General features: G+C 38.5%; 1 protein-coding gene across 15 annotated transcripts in view; it reads right to left on the reverse strand.

Moving 5' to 3' along the window:
• Positions 1–19,143, reverse strand: part of RBMS3 (RNA binding motif single stranded interacting protein 3) — a 1,420,870-nt gene that overhangs the window by 272,269 nt on the left and 1,129,458 nt on the right. For all 15 annotated transcript variants that reach the window (XM_072650014.1, XM_072650009.1, XM_072650015.1 and 12 more), the window contains one exon: positions 7,042–7,121. In XM_072650014.1, the coding sequence (XP_072506115.1) occupies positions 7,042–7,121 (80 nt within the window). The remainder of the gene's footprint in view (positions 1–7,041; positions 7,122–19,143) is intronic.

Consider the following 19,143-nt stretch of genomic DNA (forward strand, 5'->3'; position numbering starts at 1 on the left):
GGGTTTTATTTATACCTTAGGAAAATATGATTTCTTCATTCTCCCAATGATTAATGGTCCCTTCTCTGTACTTCCAGTAAAATTACTTCCTGTTTGTCTTGTCTGTATATTCCACCCTACTCCCTGAGTAGAGTGTAAGCCACCTGTAGGAAAGGACTCCCTCCTTCCCTCCTTCCCTCCTTCCCTCCTTCCCTCCTTCCCTCCCTCTCTTCCCTCCCTCTCTTCCTTCCTTCCTTCCTTCCTTCCTTCCTTCCTTCCTTCCTTCCTTCCTTCCTTCCTTCCTTCCTTCCTTCCTTCCTTCCTTCCTTCCTTCCTTCCTTCCTTCCCTGTATTCCTATAACCCAGCACCATGGCTACTATACATTAACACCTACTACATGCTTGTCAATTGATTTTGTAGTTACTCTCTGCGTACATATTATTTTCTTCTCAGCAGAATGCGAACCTCTTTAGGGCAGGGGCTGTTGTTTCTGCCTTTATAAGCCCAACACCTGGTACTGTGTCAGGTGTGTATTAGACACTATAAATGTTTACTGAATCGAATTGATCTAGTACCTTAGCAGTTGAACATTCACATAGACATATGTTTTTTGGTTTTTGGTTTTTTTTTTTTTTTTTGGCTCTCTGTAATATTCAAGTGAACTTGTTAGTATGAGTGTACTGCAATGGGTTTCATCTATCCCTTCCTTTTTGCGGTGGAGGGGAGGGAGGCTGAGGGTAGGGAGAGAGAGATTAGGAATTGGAGTTTTACTAAGATTAGGAAATAGCTAAAGACCAGAAGGACTATGGAAGGACAATTTATTGGAAAGTGGCATATTACGCTTTCTCATATCCCATTACGCTTTCTCATATCTCATGTTCCACATTCAGAATAAGATTTATCCTATTGACAGAAACATTTGCTCACGGGCAGAACTCAACTACAAGAGGGAAGACAGGGTCATCTCCCATAAAGCTGTCTTCCTGCACGCTCAGCTCATCAATACATGTCCTTTCGTGTACAGCGTTTGCCTTTGTGATGCCAGGCAAAGCTGCAGGGGTCCTTTGAAAAGCAAATCTTTCAAGAGTTTTCCCCAACAACCCCTGGAGAGTCAGAGACCCTCACCCTTTGCTTTGGGATAAGGCTTGCAAACAGCACTCAAAGCCTTCCTCATTCTGTTCAGCTGCATGATTCATTATGGTACCAAAAAATGTCTGGGGTGAAAAAAGCCAACAACTAATGATCCTTCTTTTTGTTCTGAAAACATGGAGATCAATACAAAAGACATGTAACATTTATGGAGCACCATGCTTCTCTTTCCCTCGAGAGATAGGGAGAAACAACTTCACTGTCTCTTTCTACTGAGGGCTGAACACCAGCATGATTGACACACTTGCCTCACTCACTATCTGAAAGGAGATACACAGAAATATGGTCCCCTGTGACTTTCTGTCTCATCTAGACCTAAACTTATAAAAAGCTTAACTTCTGGTAAGAATATTCAGCTCCATTTATTTGTGTTCAAGAGGGAACTGGTCTGGTGCCCCTCTGGGAGGCAGTAATGGGCATTAATGGTCCATGATCCCTTCATTAAAAATGATAGCAAGAATGAACTAAATAAAAAAAAAATGATGAAGAAATAGGAAAGAGAGTCAAGGGAGAAGAACCACAGTCCAAAAAGTAAGATTCACAAACTTCCACGCTGATTCCTTTAACCTGTCAGAAATTCAACAGAAAGGTCAGAAATCAATCACTGTTAACCCTGGAAAGACTGGCTAATCTTTCCCAATACATACCATCTCACTGTGGGAGCTCTGCAATTAAAGGTGGGTAGGGTTATTTGCCCTTGTTAATATCCCCAAGCTCCAGGATTTCTGGACTGAATTTCAGAGTGAGGTCAAAGCAATAAATTGAGCTGATTTTCCATTTATCCCAATTACAGGGATGCTGGGAAGATAATTTGCAGGCTCTGATTGTCATTCGCAGAAGTACACAGGAAAACTTGATTGCATTTAATGTCTTTCAAAAGGAATAATGATGGACAAATTAACAGAAATCAAGATGATACAATACTTGCCAAATGACTGGGGCACATTTTAGCTTAGAGATGTGGAATAATAAATAGCAGCCAGGAATTTCAGAAAACTCTGAGGTTTGCCAAGGGCTTTCTATATGCTACATCATGTTTCCCTCACAACTCTGGAAGGTTATGTGCTATCACTTTAATACACATTTTATCGATGAGGAAACTGAGGAAGAAGAGTTTAAGTGACTTGTCCAGGATTAGACAGCTAATGAGTGTCTGAGGCAGGATTCAAACTCAGGTCTTCCTAACTCCATGTCCAGCATTATATCCACCATGCCTCCTAGTTATAGAAATGGCATGGTATGATAGAATCACATGAAGTGAATGTAATTCCTACTCAACATGTTTCCAATCTGATTACAACCATAGTTGTGTATTATCAAAAAAGATGATTGTTTCCTCAATCACAAAAGGGAATTCAGATATGATCCAGTCCAACCAGTCTGAGTAAGATCCCCAAACCTAATATAAAGATCTGTAATGGTGGAAGAGCCATTACTGCCCTTCCCCCAACCTTGCCACCTAAGACATTTAAACCAAATAGCCTCTAAACCATGCTCTCTACAGCTTTTTTCTTAGTCATAGCTTGAGAGTTAGGGAACCTTAGAGGTTCATCTCCCTTATCTTACGCATGGGGAAACTAGAATTCTAGGGAAATGAAATTATTTGCCCAAAATTACAGAGGTTTTAAGGGTGAAGCTGGGATTTGAACCCATTTCCTGTGACTCTAAATCCAATCCTTTTTTATTGTATCATTTTGCCTCTATCTTTGCTCCTAGTTCTGCTCTCTGGATCCCAGGATTATAGATGTGAAGTAGGGAGGAACCTCTGAGGTCATTGAGTTTCTCCCTCTCATTTTATAGTTGAGGCACTGGAGCTCAGAGAGGTTTAGCAATTTGCTCAAAATCACACTGGTGAACTACTAGTAGTAGGTAGCGGAAGGTATCTTAAAACATAGGTTTCCCAGTTCCAAATCCAATGTTCTTTCAACTGTATGACTCCAAGTTCTACCCTCTGGGAGAAATGAATATTTACCATCTTTTTATTCAAATACACAGACTACTGAAGCACAGACTCACAAGGCTGGACAATGCTTAATTCTCTTCTGAGGATCTGTTTGAGTAACCTCCCCTGCTTATGGTCATTACGCATATATGAACAATGGCCAGACTTCTGCAAAACCACAATCCTCTCAACTGTTAGCCAGGAAACCTTCATCAAACGGAGCATTACTAGTTGTTTTTTTTTTTTTTAAATAACAATTCTATGAAGCAATTTAGTTGTAAGGCAGGTCAGTCCAATTATAATTGGATCCAATTAGCACACCCCTGAGCAATGGTACCATTTCCCTGAAGCACAGGGCACACAACTAGGTCAGGGAAATTAGCTTCTCCAATGGGAAACACCAAAGGAACCACTTTCAAACTAATGTTTGTCCCTTCATGACATCTTATTTTCAGGTTGCAGGATGGTAAAGAGTTATCCTAAAAGGTGGGACTTTGGAGACCTGATACTGGATCCATCTATAATAACAGCCAGAAAAGCTATTATTTATATAGCTTTTAAAGGTGTGCAAAGCCCATTAAAATATATAAACTCATTTAATCTTTGGAGGTAAGTGCTATTATTCTTCCCATTTTGCCAATGAGGAAATTGAGGCAGACAGAGGCTAAGTGATTTGTCAAGATCATTGCACTAGGAAGTCTCTGAGGCTGCATTTGAATACAGATCTTCCTAACTCCAGGTCCAATGTTCTGCCTACTATGCCAAAACCACAACCTTTAAAATACACACACACACACACACACACACACACACACACACACAGTTCTTGAATATTGTGCCAGAGGCTATTAATGCTGTCCTTTCCAATTATATCCATATATTAGCTTACAGGCTGTTTTTTTTTCCCAGATTTAATTTTCATCGAGAAAATATCTTGAAATTATGCTGTACCTTATATTATCAACCATAGTTGAGCTTCCAAATTAAGGTATCCATAGGAATAACCAACTAGATGTGTGAGCCCTGAAGATAATCAATATCATATACTTAATTCTATTATATCATGTGGCATAAGGTCAAATCTCTTAAGACTGTGATAATTAGACCTAATTATTTCCCCCCATATGCTCCCTCAAGGTAGGTCTCACTTTGAGTAAATCAGCCCTCATACAGCCAAGTCCTTGCTATTCACCATGTTTCCATTGGGTGTAGCTATGCTATTAGACAGGTTTCTATTGCAGCCTAGCCATCTGTATCAGAAGGATGCTCACGTGTTTAAGATCTGAGCAAGGTTCTTTGTCTCTACTAGGAAATGGTTTGTGTTAATTGCATATTATCAGGGAGAAATACATTCAACTCTCTTAGTGATGTAGAAGCTACTTCTCTGTTTCCTTTTGGGAAAGAAGTCTAAAAACTGGAGTCATATGTTGAAGCCTGACTCCTCTACAATGCTCATTGCTATGTACCAGTTTTATACCTATGTAAATGAGCGATACAGCTGCCACCATTTGGGGCAGGCTGTTCTGGATGTTTCTGTGTAAATAAGTACATATCAAATAAAGTTTTTTAGAAGCTGTAAACTTGGGGAGAAACTACCTTAGTAAGCATCTATTTTTATCAGTCAGCCCTGAGTCAAAACTTGAGTTGAACAAGATTTAAGACAGTGTCAGTCTATCTGCTACAAAATTAAGCTTCCAGTGATTAAGAGAAAGCCCCCTTGATTGGGGGAATGGCTGAAAGAATCATGATATAAGAAGGTATACTAACTGTTATGCCATAAGAGGAGATGAGAAGGGTGGGTTCAGAGAAATCAGGGAAGACTTGCATGAACTGGTGCAGAGTGAAGTTAGCAGAACCAGGAAGACAACATTGTAAAGAAAAGCAACTTTGAAAGAGGTAAGGACTCTGATCAGTTATTATTCCAAAGGCCTGATGATGAACTAGACTCCTTACCCACATCCCAAACAAAAGACAGCGGACTTGAGATGCAAAGTAAGACATCTATTTTTGGACATGGCCGATGTGGGGATTTGTTTCACTAGACTACACATATTTGTTACAAAGGTTTTGCTTTTCTTTGAATTTGTATGGTGGGAGAGAGAGAGAAAAAATAAATTCTTTCTAATTGAGAGATAAAATAAAATGATAGACAAAAAGGTGGTGGGAGAGGTGCCTTTTATTCCACTAATATGCGTGTGTCTCCATGGGGAACAGGATGAAGGGGCTTCCTCTCTAATGGAGATCCACAAGTAGAAGTTGAATATCCACTTGTTTGGGATGATTGAAGGGAAAATCTTATTTCATGAAAGTGATAAACTATTCTCTGATTTTGAGATTATATAGTTAATTTGCAATGAAAAAGCAGAAAAAGAAGAATGGACAGTCACAGATTTCCTGAGTATCCCACAGCATGTTAATTAGTGATTATAGGAGATGAAAGATAGAAGGAACTTTAGAAGTTATGTGCTCATGTTCTCATTTTGAGGAGGAGGCAAACTGAGGTCTGGATCATAGGATCACTAATTGAGAACTGGAAGGGACCTCAGAGGTCAGCTAGCCCAACTTTCATTTGGAGGTGAGGTTAAAGTGAATCACATAAATAAAGGCAAAGAAACTTGCCCTAAACCACAATGTGGTAGAGCTAGGCTATGAACCCAAGTCCTGTGATGGCCAAACCAAACTTCTTTCCTTAGCACAGATGACTTATTTAGGATTTCCTCAATCCAATTTTTGTGAGGTCTTACTAGTTTTTTGTCTTCTGACCAAAAAGGCAGCTGGGTGGTACAGTGGTTAGAGGGCTGGGTTTGGACTTGGAAAGACCTGAGTAAAAATCCAGACTCAGACACTTTGTAGCTGTGCGACCCTGGGCAAATTTGCCTCAGTTTCCCTAACTTCAAAATAATAGCAATAATATCTATTTGTAAAACTTTCATTGGTTTTAGCTCAGTGCCTGGCACATGGCAAGCTGTATAGAAATATCATTATTACTATTTTTATTCTAAACTCACGCTAAAGTGTGTTAAATGAAAGGCTTGATCTAGATAGCCTATAGGCCCCCTTCCAGTTATAAACATCTGATTAAATGTTTCTGTGATCTCTGAAAGGTTTACACCACACCTCCACTCAAATATTTCTCATTTCTTTCATACTTTCTTTGTGCTTAACATCCATGTGTGTACACACACACACACACGCACACACACACACACACACACTCACATACACACCTGAAGGGGCAGCAGAATAGATATAAAAGGTAATGAGATGGTAAAATGTTCAGAAAGATTTTGGGAGTACCACTAAATATGGAAAGTGAACAAATGAGCTCAAGATTCTTTAGAGAGTTATTTTTCTAATCTATTGGTGATAAGCCTTCTTAGTGTATGTAGCCTATGAACCTACTTAGAAATGCACCAGAAAGCATGAATACAATTTTCAACTATATCCTTTAGGTGAAAAGACCTTATAAGGATCAAATGTAATGTCAAATTAACACTCTCCTGTGGTTTCTTTCCATGTCCAAAGCACAGTATAATCTGTATGATAATCATCAGGTTTCAAACAAGTATTTGATGGGAAATCCTCAAGAAATTATCAATTGGAAACTGTTACCAGTATCTACTGTATTCAATCAGAGCATGTCATTTTATCTTCCATCTATCTGTCCATCTAGCTATCTATCTCTATCTATCCATTCACACATATGTATACATGTAAATATATACATATGTAAACATTATTTTCCCTCATTTATGTTTTAAAATTACATTGATAGAAAATCACAGAATGGTCTTGATTGTGAAGAGAAAGACACAAAACTGTCATGGACATAGTTACCAAGGATTTTTTTTAAATCCTTTTTTTATCCCAATGAAATAATCAAATATTCTACTCTTGGCTACCTTCTAGAAATCCACCATATCTTCAATCTAAGTTGAAAAATATCCCATCCAACAACAGAGCTACTTACCTGGTACTCCTGGGGGTGTTTTCAGGTATTTCCCATTAAAATGTTGAATTACCACTTCACATTTTTCAGTTGACTCCATCCTAGGAAGAAAGAGAAAAAAAGAGATGAACAACCTTCCTTTAAGATCGTTTGGGAGCTGAAACATCCATGTAAAAATGAAAACTAAGTAGAAGGCACTACATGTCATCCACCAAATGACTAGTCTAGGACAAATTAAGATTACAGACTTGAGCTTGAAAGAAATTTCTAGCCTGATTCATTCATTTTCTAGAGCAGGGACCAAAGCCCCAAGAGTTTAATTCACTTGCTCACAGTCACACAAGTATTAAGGGGCAGAGGTGGAATTGGAAACCAGTCTCTCTAGGTATTCAGAAGGTGATCACTGAGAGCTTGGGCAGCTTGGGGAAGGTTTTAGGAAAGACATAGGAACTTTAAAATGCATTAATTAAAATACATTGAAGCCAGAACATGCTCATGAATAAAACCATTAAAATTATCCAGATACAATCCTGACCCCCCAAAAAACCATGAGTTTTACGTGAGAGAGGGAAAGGAACAAGCAGTTATATGACACCTATAGTGTGCTGGGCACTTTTACAAATATCATCTCATTTGACCCTAGATGTTACCCTGCAAGGTAGGTGCTTTGGAGCATATCCATTTTACAGTAAAGAAAACTGAGGCACACAGAGGTTAGGTGACTTGCTCAGGGTCACACAACTAGCAAGTGCTAACGTAGGATTTGAACTCATGGAGGTATTTAAGATAGAATTTAAAACTCCAAATCCAGAGTACTAGACTATGATACACTGCCTTGTTTTGGTGGTTGGACTTGTCATGCCTTATGGCATCTGTGGCACCTGAGAGATGATTGATACACGGAGACAATTTGGTTGAAACTGAGGGCATTTTAGAGAGGGGTTGTTGTTGTATTTTGTCCTTCATTTTTAAAGAGGACCGTGACATCAGAGAAATGATGACATGACTTGCACTTGACTTTGTTTTGAGTGATAGAGGTCACCAGAAACTTCCCAGCTAATTTGGGGTTCACTGGCTCAAGAGAGGGGTTGGGATCTACGCATGGATGTGCAGGAACCATTACATTTTTAGTGTGAGCATTTGCTCTACAGAAATTGGCAAATACTTCAAATCAGGGCTTGAGTTAATGTTTTGTTAATTTCTAGACAAAGTAATAGAGAAAAAGTCAATAACGTAAATTAAATTTAAAAGTGTGTGATTTACACATTTTTTTTCCTAAAACACCGCTTTTGAGCATTTACCAGAACACCTCTGGCTGTAAGTGGAACCCAGAGATAGGAACTGATGGGTAGATGAGTAGTGCAATTTGACGAGAACAGAGGCTTTTTGTAGGTGTAGTAAACAACAGGCAAAGAGACACGCTTAGGGATCCAGCTGTAAAAGGCCTTGAATGCTATCCTAAGAAGTTATCCCACAGCAGGAATTTGTGAGCTTTGTTCCTTGAAAAATAGTGGATCACATAAGGTTCAATTAGGAATGTGTTTATTTTGATGAAGTAAAGCTATTTTCTTATTCCATATTGAGTAGTTTAATCTATTTCGTAAGATTTATGTTAGCATGGACTATCCCCTGGAAGTATATATATGTATATATCTATAGATAGATATAGATATAGATATAGATATGGATAGATATAGATAGATATAGACAGATAGATATAGACAGATAGATATAGATAGATATAGATGTAGATATATAGATATAGATAGATAGATAGATATAGATAGGTATAGATATAGATATAGATTTGAACAAAGAAAAACTTCAAATCATCACTTCTGAAACAAAATGTTTGAGACAAATGCCAACAATAGGTACATAATCATTATTCCTTTGGCTTGGGCACTGGACCTGCTCAAGTATTGCTATGATGATCTTATGAGTAAATGCATGTCATTTTCAAAAGAAAAAAATAGTCTTCAAAATGAATAATGCTCAGTTTAGGTTAAGGATTTGTTTCTTTGTTTTGAAGAATCAATTTTATGTTCTCATTTCTCAAAATCCTACCAAGTTGGGGAGTAAGGAAACTATGTATAATGTGGCAAGCTGGCTACTGTAGAGAATGTTAGGATGGGTAGAATGAGAACAACAGGTCATAGCTAGAAATTTTCAGGAGATAAAATTCAAGCAGGCAACCAGGAACAAAGCCTGTGATCTCATGTCTTCAAAACAATACCCCCAAAAATGTTCTGCTTTTGAAGGCATCTCAACAAACCTACTCTTTGGCTAATGCTATCACTCATCCCTTTCCTTGAGAATATGTGAATTTAGCTTGTCTCTAATTTTCTCTACATGACCTTCTGTTCTCTTGCGAGTACTAAATTAAAAGGATGTATAATAAAGAATAAATTTCTTATAACAATAAATATTAAATATAATATATTAATTAATAAATTAATGATACAGTTTAAATATACTAAATATAATTGATAAATGTATTGCTTAATAATAAATATATTAAAGTATTTTTTTAAAATAAACATAACAAAGAATACAGGTTAGTCTTGTAACCTAGCCCATAGACAATTTAGAAAAAAAAAAACCTTCTTGTGGACCCTAGTTCCTTCTAGGGATTTATACTGATACCCTACCTTAATATGACCGTATGGCTACTCCACAAAATCCTCCTGCTGGCATATGAAAAATGTAAGTTGCTAGATATTCTACTAGCCCATTCTTCTCATGGGTCTCAGCCTTCCCAGGGTCCTCTATGGTCTTCCCAAACTTATGATTCCATGAGCGAGTGTCCCCCAATGAGTCACTGGTAGAGAGTTGACCCCTCTCACTCAGATATGCACAGTTAACATGACTAACAAAATCAGTGAAGCGTAAGGTCTAGCTTTGGTCATCAGCATCACTGATCTGTGCTCCTCTCCTCTGGCTCCCATAAATAACTACTTCTGAGCATGGTCCAAGACCTCTGCTGCCTGGTCCTCCATCGCTGTGCTGCTACTATGGATATTCCTTCAGTTTCCAACTGGAAAGATTTTCTTTGCTTGCTCCACGTACTGCTCTGACATGCTTCTGATAATGCATACCGATTCTCTTTCTTTTTCTGGTCTGCAGGTAGCTTGGTGCTGTATGGTTTCTTACTTCTATCAAAGGTGAATCAGTCAGTTATCCTCTCACCACTGCTACTTTTATTGCTACCCTACTCTTCAGGAAAACATTCTTTATAGAATGTTTCTTTACAATGACACAGCTAGAACTACTATACCTTTGGGGGAGTTAATGAATTTCTAGTTTTCTCATTAGTCTGGTCCACAGTTCTACCTTACCCTCAAAAAGTTTTCAAAAGGGTCTATGTAGACATTTGATGCCACAACCAAAAGTCCATAATTCTCACTACTAACTGAATGACGGCAAATCTGTCCTCCAACTGGTGAGTTCCTGATCAGAATCTCCATTTGAAGAACTGCTCATGACAGCCGTACCTTTTTTCTAACCTGATTCCAGGCCTGACTCTCTGGACACTGCCTCTGCCCCAAGTACCTCCTCACAATGGAGATTTCACCAGTCCTGTGGAAAGTTGCTCTTCCCATCAACCCTATCACAATGACAAAGGTTAATATCCTCATTATACACATACTCAAGAGATAAGTGATAATCAAGGTCAACAAGAAATATTAATGCAACAACAAGGCAAATTTGGCCTGATAAGCATTATTGAGACTTGTTGGGATAGATTATGTCCTATGAAAGGAATATGTCTCTGGATATGTATACTTTTCAAAAGAAACAAGGTAAGTAGAATGGAAAGATCATTGTACATTTGCAAGGCATATTTGCTTTTATTGATCTTTCAGTTTTATTTCTTTTTAATAAGGGGTGACTTTCTGGGAAGAAAGGACACAGGGAGGAATTTAGGTGATGTAAAACACAAACAAATGATATCAATGGAAGTTCTATTTTTGAAAAGATAAACTTCTTTGAGGACCTTCATGAACCAGAGTGGAGAAGCAGGTGAAAATTTAGGTTAAAATCAGTGTAGACAGTAAAGAAAAGTAACATTGTTGATCAACCAAGAAAAAATGCATTATTAACCCTACTGTGTGCTAGACACTGTGTGAAGTGCTAAGGATTCAACGATAAAAAGAATCTTTCATGTGTATCAGGGATTGTACACAAGGGGATAGAAGTATATGTAGCTACCAGTTTCAAAGATCAAGAAAGGCTAAATGTAGAAATTGGTGTTTGAGTCAAGTCTTGCAGGAAACTAGAGTTTCTAAGAGGCATAGGTGGGGTGGGTACATTCCAGGCATGGGAGTTTGATGGCTAATACAACAGTGTGGAGATGGAAAATGGAATGTCATGTATGAGGATCTTGATAAGAAAGCCAAATAGGTTGGGTTGTAAAGTGTGGGAAGGGGATGAATGTTTAATACATCAGAAAAGTAAGCTTTCATACATGTATGCTATGGACCACCTGTACAGAAAGAAGGAAATAGGTGAGGAATTTCAGAGGAAAGATCACAAACCTAATATGGCAGCATGATATTGAAGTGATGAGAGATCTCAGGTGTGTGTGTGTGTGTGTGTGTGTGTGTGTGTGTGTGTGTGTGTGTGTGTGTATCCTTGAGCAATCTCTCTCTCCCTCCCACCTCCCTCTATGAGTGTGTACATCTGTCAAACATAAAATGATTAATAATTTCTTGGCTTGCCTAAATGAACGTTCCATCCTTCAAAAGGTTAATGGGATTTTCTACCCTGGGTCTTATTTTCACCAACAAGGAGGAACTATATGTCGAAGGCATAAATCATGGAAATATTGAGGTGAGGGGGTGGTAGTGTAAGTATTCTAACAGAATTTGTGATACAGGAGAAAATGAGCCACACATTCTGAAACACTAATTTTGGGTAGAATGGATCTTTCATTGGCTAAAAGAAAGTTAGCTGAGGGGCATAGGAAGCATTCAAACATGAAATACCAGAGCTACAAAGAGAAAAATAAAATCCTATAAGGAGAAAAAGGGAGACTTGACTAAAGAGAGCTTGTAACTCTACAGAAAATTCATTAACAACTTGGATTTGGAAAAATGTCCAAATACATGGAAGCATATACAGTTGATGGATGTTGATACCAAAAGGTTGGGATGGTCCTGTCAATGGAAATGCTAAAGCTGAGAATGAGTTGAGGCTAGTAAGAAAAGTTAAGGTCAATAACAAAAAAGTGGTTATGTTTTTGTTTTTCTTTTTTTGTGCTACATTGGGAAGAGAGTGGAGTAAAATATAATACTAGACAACTTCTCAGGGTGGAAAAGATTATGATAATGAATGAGAAAGAGAAGAAGGAGATACTCAGTCCACTTTGGAAAGGACAGAACCAAAGAGAGAATAGTAAGCTACACCCCAAGGTCAGTAGTGTGTCAGTGGGAGAATGCCCAGATGTTCTTGATGTATTCAAACCAACATACCACAGGTCAGCAGATGGGACTGTTAATTCACTGGCAGTGATTTTTTTAAGATCATAGAGAATGGGAAAGTTGTGATAACATTAGAGAAAGTTAGTTTCTTAAAGGAACATAGCCTTTAGGCTATGTCAAACATAGCCTAGCGAACTTGATTTCAAATGCCAACAAAATTCTGGAATTTGTTTTTAAAGATATGACTAGTGAATATCTTGAGAAAAAAAGAATAACCATAGAAGACTGGCGTTTCTGCATCAAAAGCAGGTCATGGTTGAAACTCTTTGGTACTGGTTAAAGAATTTAAAATGTGATCAGCGGAAGAAACTATAAGTAAGATTTAGAAACAATAGAAAATCACACTTACAACCTATTGGGGGAAGGACTCTGTTTAATCAGACCTTCTGGGAAAACTGAAAAACATTTAGGAACAAATTAGATTTAAATCAGTCGTTTACACTATATGCCAAAATAAGTTTCAAAACTGATATGAGGCTTTAAATATAAAAGAATGCATTAAAAATAATTGAGGAAAATGAAAACTTTTATCATATATAACTATGACTTAAGGGAGAATTCTTAAACAAAAGCATGGAGAAGAGAGATAATGTTCTGCAGAGACTGGCCAATATATCTAGAGTTTAAAGTGTTTTGAGTGAAAGAGAGAGTAGAAAGATCATAAGGGCAGGAAGGAGACAGGTTATAAAGAGATTTTAATGCCAAATAAAGATAGAGAATTCCTTCTGCTTTCAATAGAAGTCTTCAGGGAAAGACTGGATAACCACTAGTGGGATATACTATAAAGAGATTCCTGTTGACATATAAGCTGTTGATGGCCTCTGCAGTCCTTTTCCACTTTAAGAGTCTATGACTCCAGAATTGTATGGAAAAAATTGGGATTCATTGTGCTAGAACCAGGATCTTATAAAGCCTCCTTTCCAGGGCTGTCTTGCATCACTAGAGAGCCATCCTACATTTTTCACAGCAAGAGTCCTAATCGTTCCTAGAAACAATGCAAATCTGTTCTTGCTCCCTCTGTTCCCACAAGAAGCCATATCTGCTGTCACTTAGGGAAAATAATCTTCTTTGCCAGCAGAGCTATGAATTGGAGCAGGAATGTATGCATTTAATTACTACAGATGTTGCTTTATGGAATTTTTATTCCAGGAGAGCCACAGTTTGATAAGACTATGCCCTAGTGCTCCCTCTTCTATTTCATTCCTCTCTGGGTGCTCATCGAGATAAGAGGCAGTTAAGAATCTAAAGTCTGCTGAAGCCCCACAAATCAAATTCTTTGGATTTGTCCTAAATTGACACAAAAATACTTTGCAGAAGAGTGGGAAACAAACTATCTGAACAGTAGGTGTGTCTATGTGTGTGTACACATGTGTGTGGGTATCTCTTCATATTCTGCATGTCTTAAATGAGGGATGCAATAGGCTTTAGGATATAGCAAGAGAGAAAAGAGGGTAGCCAGTTGAGCCAATTCTCACAGCCTGCCATATTTTGTCATGCACTGAACTGCTCTTGTCAACCCTATTGGGTGTTGCTTAAAGTTGTCTTTTGGTATGTATCACCATTTACATGGAGAATTAAGTGGGTTGGGGCTGTTTTGGGGCACACAAAGGCAGCCTCTCCAGACTTAAGCAAACATCGCCAGTGAACCTTTGGAGATGTTTGTCTTTGAGAAAATAAATGCAATAAAATTTCTTTCCTGTAGCAACAGGCTCTAAGTGTCAAACCCTGTTACACAGCACCACACAGTGGTGACAATTACGTTTTTATACATGGGGTACATTTTAATGAGCTGGATCTGTCCTGGCAAAAGCTACCCCATTGGAGCTGCTAGGCATATGAAGTGCGGTCCTGGCTCGTTGGTGCCATTTTCTAGGGAGAGAGAAGAGAAGTGGAACTCCCAGAGGTCTGGGGAGAAAGGGCCTTTGCTTTGAATCACTAAGTTGGAAAGAATATGCCCATTTTCTTCTCGAGTTCCACAATTAACAGGTCTCTAATGCCAGCACCAGCTATCTGTAATCTGGCACACGCCTCACTTGAAATCGACACCAGCCTTGTCGACTGAGTCTGAAAAGGCAGCTGAACAAAGGCCCCTTTACACAGTCCTTTCAGATGGGCTGTTGAATAACTACAACCAGACCCATTGTTCTGTGGTGGTACCTGAATCCCCCCAGTGGCCCCTGCAACAGCTTGACGTGACAGGCGGGATCGGGCTTACCAACAATCCATTAATTAGGCTGGTATATTTCAATGCCTTCTGCTGGCTCTGCTGTTTATACATAAATATAAACTTTACATTGTCTCCTGACTCAGTGTTTGGGAACCCTTCCTTTTCAGTGCCAAGCTATGCCATGGAAGAAAGAAATTGTTATGACTTTTACAATCTGTGCTAGGAGACAGGGGGGAAAAGAAGAAGGAAACAGGTTCCCAGCCAATGATGTCAGAGGAGAGCCTGCCCCAACAACGTCCTGACGCTGAGTCTAATTTACTGCGCAGATGGGGAGAAGGTGTTTAGTTGTGAGTGTCATTGTCAAGTCAGTCTGACAGCACCTTCCCTGCCAGTGACCTCTGCGCTTACAGTCATGTGGCAAACGACCCGATAAAAATATATGTTAAAAATAAAGGCATCTTATTCACTTATTGAAGCAAATTACAGGCTTGCAACATTGGGAAATCTTTGCAGTTTTGCAGCACATAGTCACTGTATATAAATTTTAGCCTTTTGGAGCTTCTATAACATTTTTGTTTCTGGTAATAACAACTCAGAGCTTACAGTGATTTAAAGAGAATTTTTTAAAGTTACTAATAGAATGTACTTTTTGCCACCATAAAAAAAAATGACATAAATTACTTCTTTATCCATACAAAGTGAAGAAGTTATAGCTTATTTGAAAAATAAGGAGGAGAAACAAATAAGTTATTTTATGATTTTTACTGTCCCATTCCTTCCGTTGACTAACGATTTCAACATAACTTGTTATCCAGTCAACGTAAAACAGAAGCAACATGGCAGAGTGCATAAAATGCTAGATTTGGGGTAAAAAAAACACTTGGGTTCAAATATTTTCCCTGTTATTTGCATTCTCTGTGACCATTAGCAATTTACAATGTAGTACTGGGGAAGGAGCGTTGAACTTGGAACCATAAGGAACGGAGTTCAAATCTGGACGTTGTTGCTATTTTTGTGACCTTGGACAGTTCACTATCTCTCTAAGTTTGGGTTTCCTCATCTGAGTAAATGAGGGTATTAGATTAGAGGACCTCTTTCATCTATATAGCTATGATTTTATGAACTTCTCAGTACCCCCCAGAAACTCTAAGACTCTAAACCACAGATGAGTAATTTATAGTTTCATATTACTTATATAAGCTAACTTATAAGTAAAATGATTCAACTCTCAGAATTGGTAAAAGGGCTTTACATAATGGGAGTTCTCTATATATGCAAAATATAAGGCAGGTCTAAACAAAAGAACCCTGAATACAGTAAAATTAATTCCTGTAACATCTTCCTCATATGGTTGTCTTGAGACTCAGAGGAGATGTGTATAAAGTACTTTGTTAATTTTAAAGAGCTCTATAAATATAATTTATTATTATTAATAAATGCTATAACAGGATGACCTCCCCTGTACCATATTTCCTTAATATATAGATATTTTTGTATGACACTCATCTAATTTCAGTTTGCCCTCTGTTTTTTATCTGCTTGTTCTAGGTTTTTAATTATGTTTTTCCTCTTAAAATTGCAGGCATTTTTGTAGTTTTTTCCCCTTATATTTTCCTGTCACTCATTTTCTGACTCCTCCCCTCCTTTGATGGTACAAATACTCCCAGAGTTGAACTTTAAGGATGTTTCAGCCTCCTCTTTTCCCTGGCCTTGGTTACCAGTGAGACAAGTTTGGCTCCACCTCGATTTCATTTCCTTTTCCTTCCGTTTAGTTGCAGGTACCCCATCCCAGTTCAATCCATTCCTTAATTCTCTGCTACCTTGAATCGGTGTCTGCTTTTTTTGTAAGTTTTGGGGGAAAGGAAACGTGAGTTCTGGGCTCTGAATTTGGGGGGATCTCCAAACCAAGGGTTACTACAATCAGAAGAATGGATAGAACATGTGACCTGCAATCAAGATCTAGATTCAAATCTGGCTTCACACATTTACTAGTTACGTGACCCAGGAAGGTCATTTAACCTTTTTTTGCCTCAGTTTTCTCATTTATACAACGAAGATAATAATAGCCTCGACCTCCCAGTGTGTTTTGAGAATCAAGTGAGGTAATCATTTAAGAGTGCTTAGCACAATATCTGACACCTAGTAAGTGCTATATAAATACCGGCTATATTGTTTGGGTTGTTCTTATTTTTATTATTATTTATTCTGTTGCTGCTTCTGGTGGGGGGGGGTGAGGAGTCAAGGTTTACTGCTTGTTGCAATGGAACAGTAAGGGAAGGATGAATGGGGATTCTGTCAGTCTCTACAATAGAACACATAGATCCCAAAGGACAAGCTTGTGGGTTGGTTTGTATGGCCCAAAGCAGAGTAACTGGCAGGGGAGGGAGGGAGGGCTGCTAAGTGAACTCATTAAAGATTCACATTGGCTACTCTTAATTCATAATATTTGTAATTTTCTGAATTTATTGACTTCTCATTCCCTAGTTCTAGCTTTGGCACATAATTACTTTTGGGGGGTTTGCTTGGTTTTATTTTAAAATTTTCTGGTGAGTTAGTAAAGGTTGGGGAAAAGGTCCAGTGGTTAATCTTGTCAACTCCTCTTTTGCTTGTGTGGTTTTCCAAGGATTACATAACCTGCCGAACTGTCCCTAGAGGCAATGACATCTCTGAGTTCATGACGGCAAGGGAATTGCTTACCTTGGCAAACCTGAGACTAAACTTTAAGTGCCCAGCTGCCCCTATTGCTTTCTATTGCCTTTCCTAAGCAGAGGTAACTTAAACAGTCATCTTCAGAAATGGAGGCTTCCAACTTGGCAGCCATATCTCATGAGTTCAACAGTTCTTTGGTTCTCTTGACTACACCACCTCTCAGAGGAGGAGATGACCACTCCCAGGATCATGTTAAACCTGAGGGGATTGAAGGGCCATGCCTGGGGCTGGCCAGTGGATCTGGAATGGATGAGGTTCTCTGACAGTGTGTGGGTCTGAGGTAAAAATTTTGGGCCTATTCAACAATTCCACAGAGTGCCTTTACCTTACAGCAAGGCTGCAGTGATCGCCTTTCAAGAGCCTGTTAATGAATGCTGGAGAGCCTTTTGTGTTTCAAGCATTTCTTTTGTAGCAGAGTAAATAAATAACTGCCTTATAGTTGACACTTATTTTGAATACTGAGTACATTTTTCTTGAAGGGATCATGTTAATCCCTGTTGGGAAGACCCTGGAGAGGAGACATATCTAAGCTTTAGAAGCTAGAGGTAGTGTTATAGATAAAGCTCTGGACTGAGTCCAGAACACCTAAATACTTTCCAGATATATGGCTGGGGACAAATTATTTTTCAACATCAATTTGCTCATCTGTAAAATAGGAATAAAAATAGTACCTACTTCAAAGGGTTATTGGAAGGATCGAATAACATCATATGTATAGTGCTATATAAATGCTAATAACTACTATTATTACTATCTATATTTTCTGATATCTCACCCAGACTTCTATTATAGAGGAATGATGAGCCACATTTCAAGAAAAAGTCTCACTTCTGTTTTGGCGACCCAGTCAATTTATCCAGGATGAATTTGGTCTTGCTATGAATACACAGCTAGAGCGTCTAATGGGAAGGACCTACAAATCCAAACTTAGCTAAACTAGAGTGGTGATTGATCAACCTTGATGTCTTTCCCTTACTTTCACCCTGTGGGGATTCGTTCTGATTTAAGACTGTGCAACTTGGAACAGAAAGTAGATGTGGGTTAGCCTTGTTTCCAGATCAGCGTGGGTCTTCAATTCTTCCTGGTTTTTTTAGGGGGTATGAGGGAGAAGTTGGCTCCCTAGCTCTTCTTCTGTAAGTAGATAGAGAAAGAAACAAAAGTAGACTCATGATTTCATCTCTAAGCTATACCTTACTAAAGGAGAGGCAGGAAAAGGGATGAGAGCATTACGAAAAGTAACAAATAAATGAATGAATGAGTAAATAAATAAGCAAACAAATGAATGAATGAATGAGCAAATAACTAACAGATAAATAAATGAATAAAGGACAAGAGGAGAAAAGGGAGGGGCGAGAACAAATGTAGAAGGGGAGTATTTTTAAGTTATCTATAGCTATTGTGAAACCTGGGAGAAACATTAAAGTCAGTAAAGGGATTCAAATATCCTTTCCTTTCACGTGAGGCAAGGTGTGACACAGTGGCTAGAGTACTGACTTTGGAGGCTGGAAGATCCAAGTTCATATACTGCCTCTGACAATAGCTATGTCATCCCTTAATCTGTTGGAGTCTCATTTTCTTCATCTGTAAAATGGAGACAACAACGTCTGATGTACTTGCCTCACATGATTGTTGGGAGGAACTCAAATAAAGTAGGACAACCAAAGAGACTTGCAAACTTTAAACTGCTTAAAATGGAGCAAAGACTTTTGGGACACCCTGTTTCGATGTTCTTATTATTTATTCTTCTCTACTCTGTGTGCATTG

Source organism: Notamacropus eugenii, chromosome 3 (genome assembly GCF_028372415.1).
Source record: "Notamacropus eugenii isolate mMacEug1 chromosome 3, mMacEug1.pri_v2, whole genome shotgun sequence".
Taxonomy (NCBI): domain Eukaryota; kingdom Metazoa; phylum Chordata; class Mammalia; order Diprotodontia; family Macropodidae; genus Notamacropus; species Notamacropus eugenii.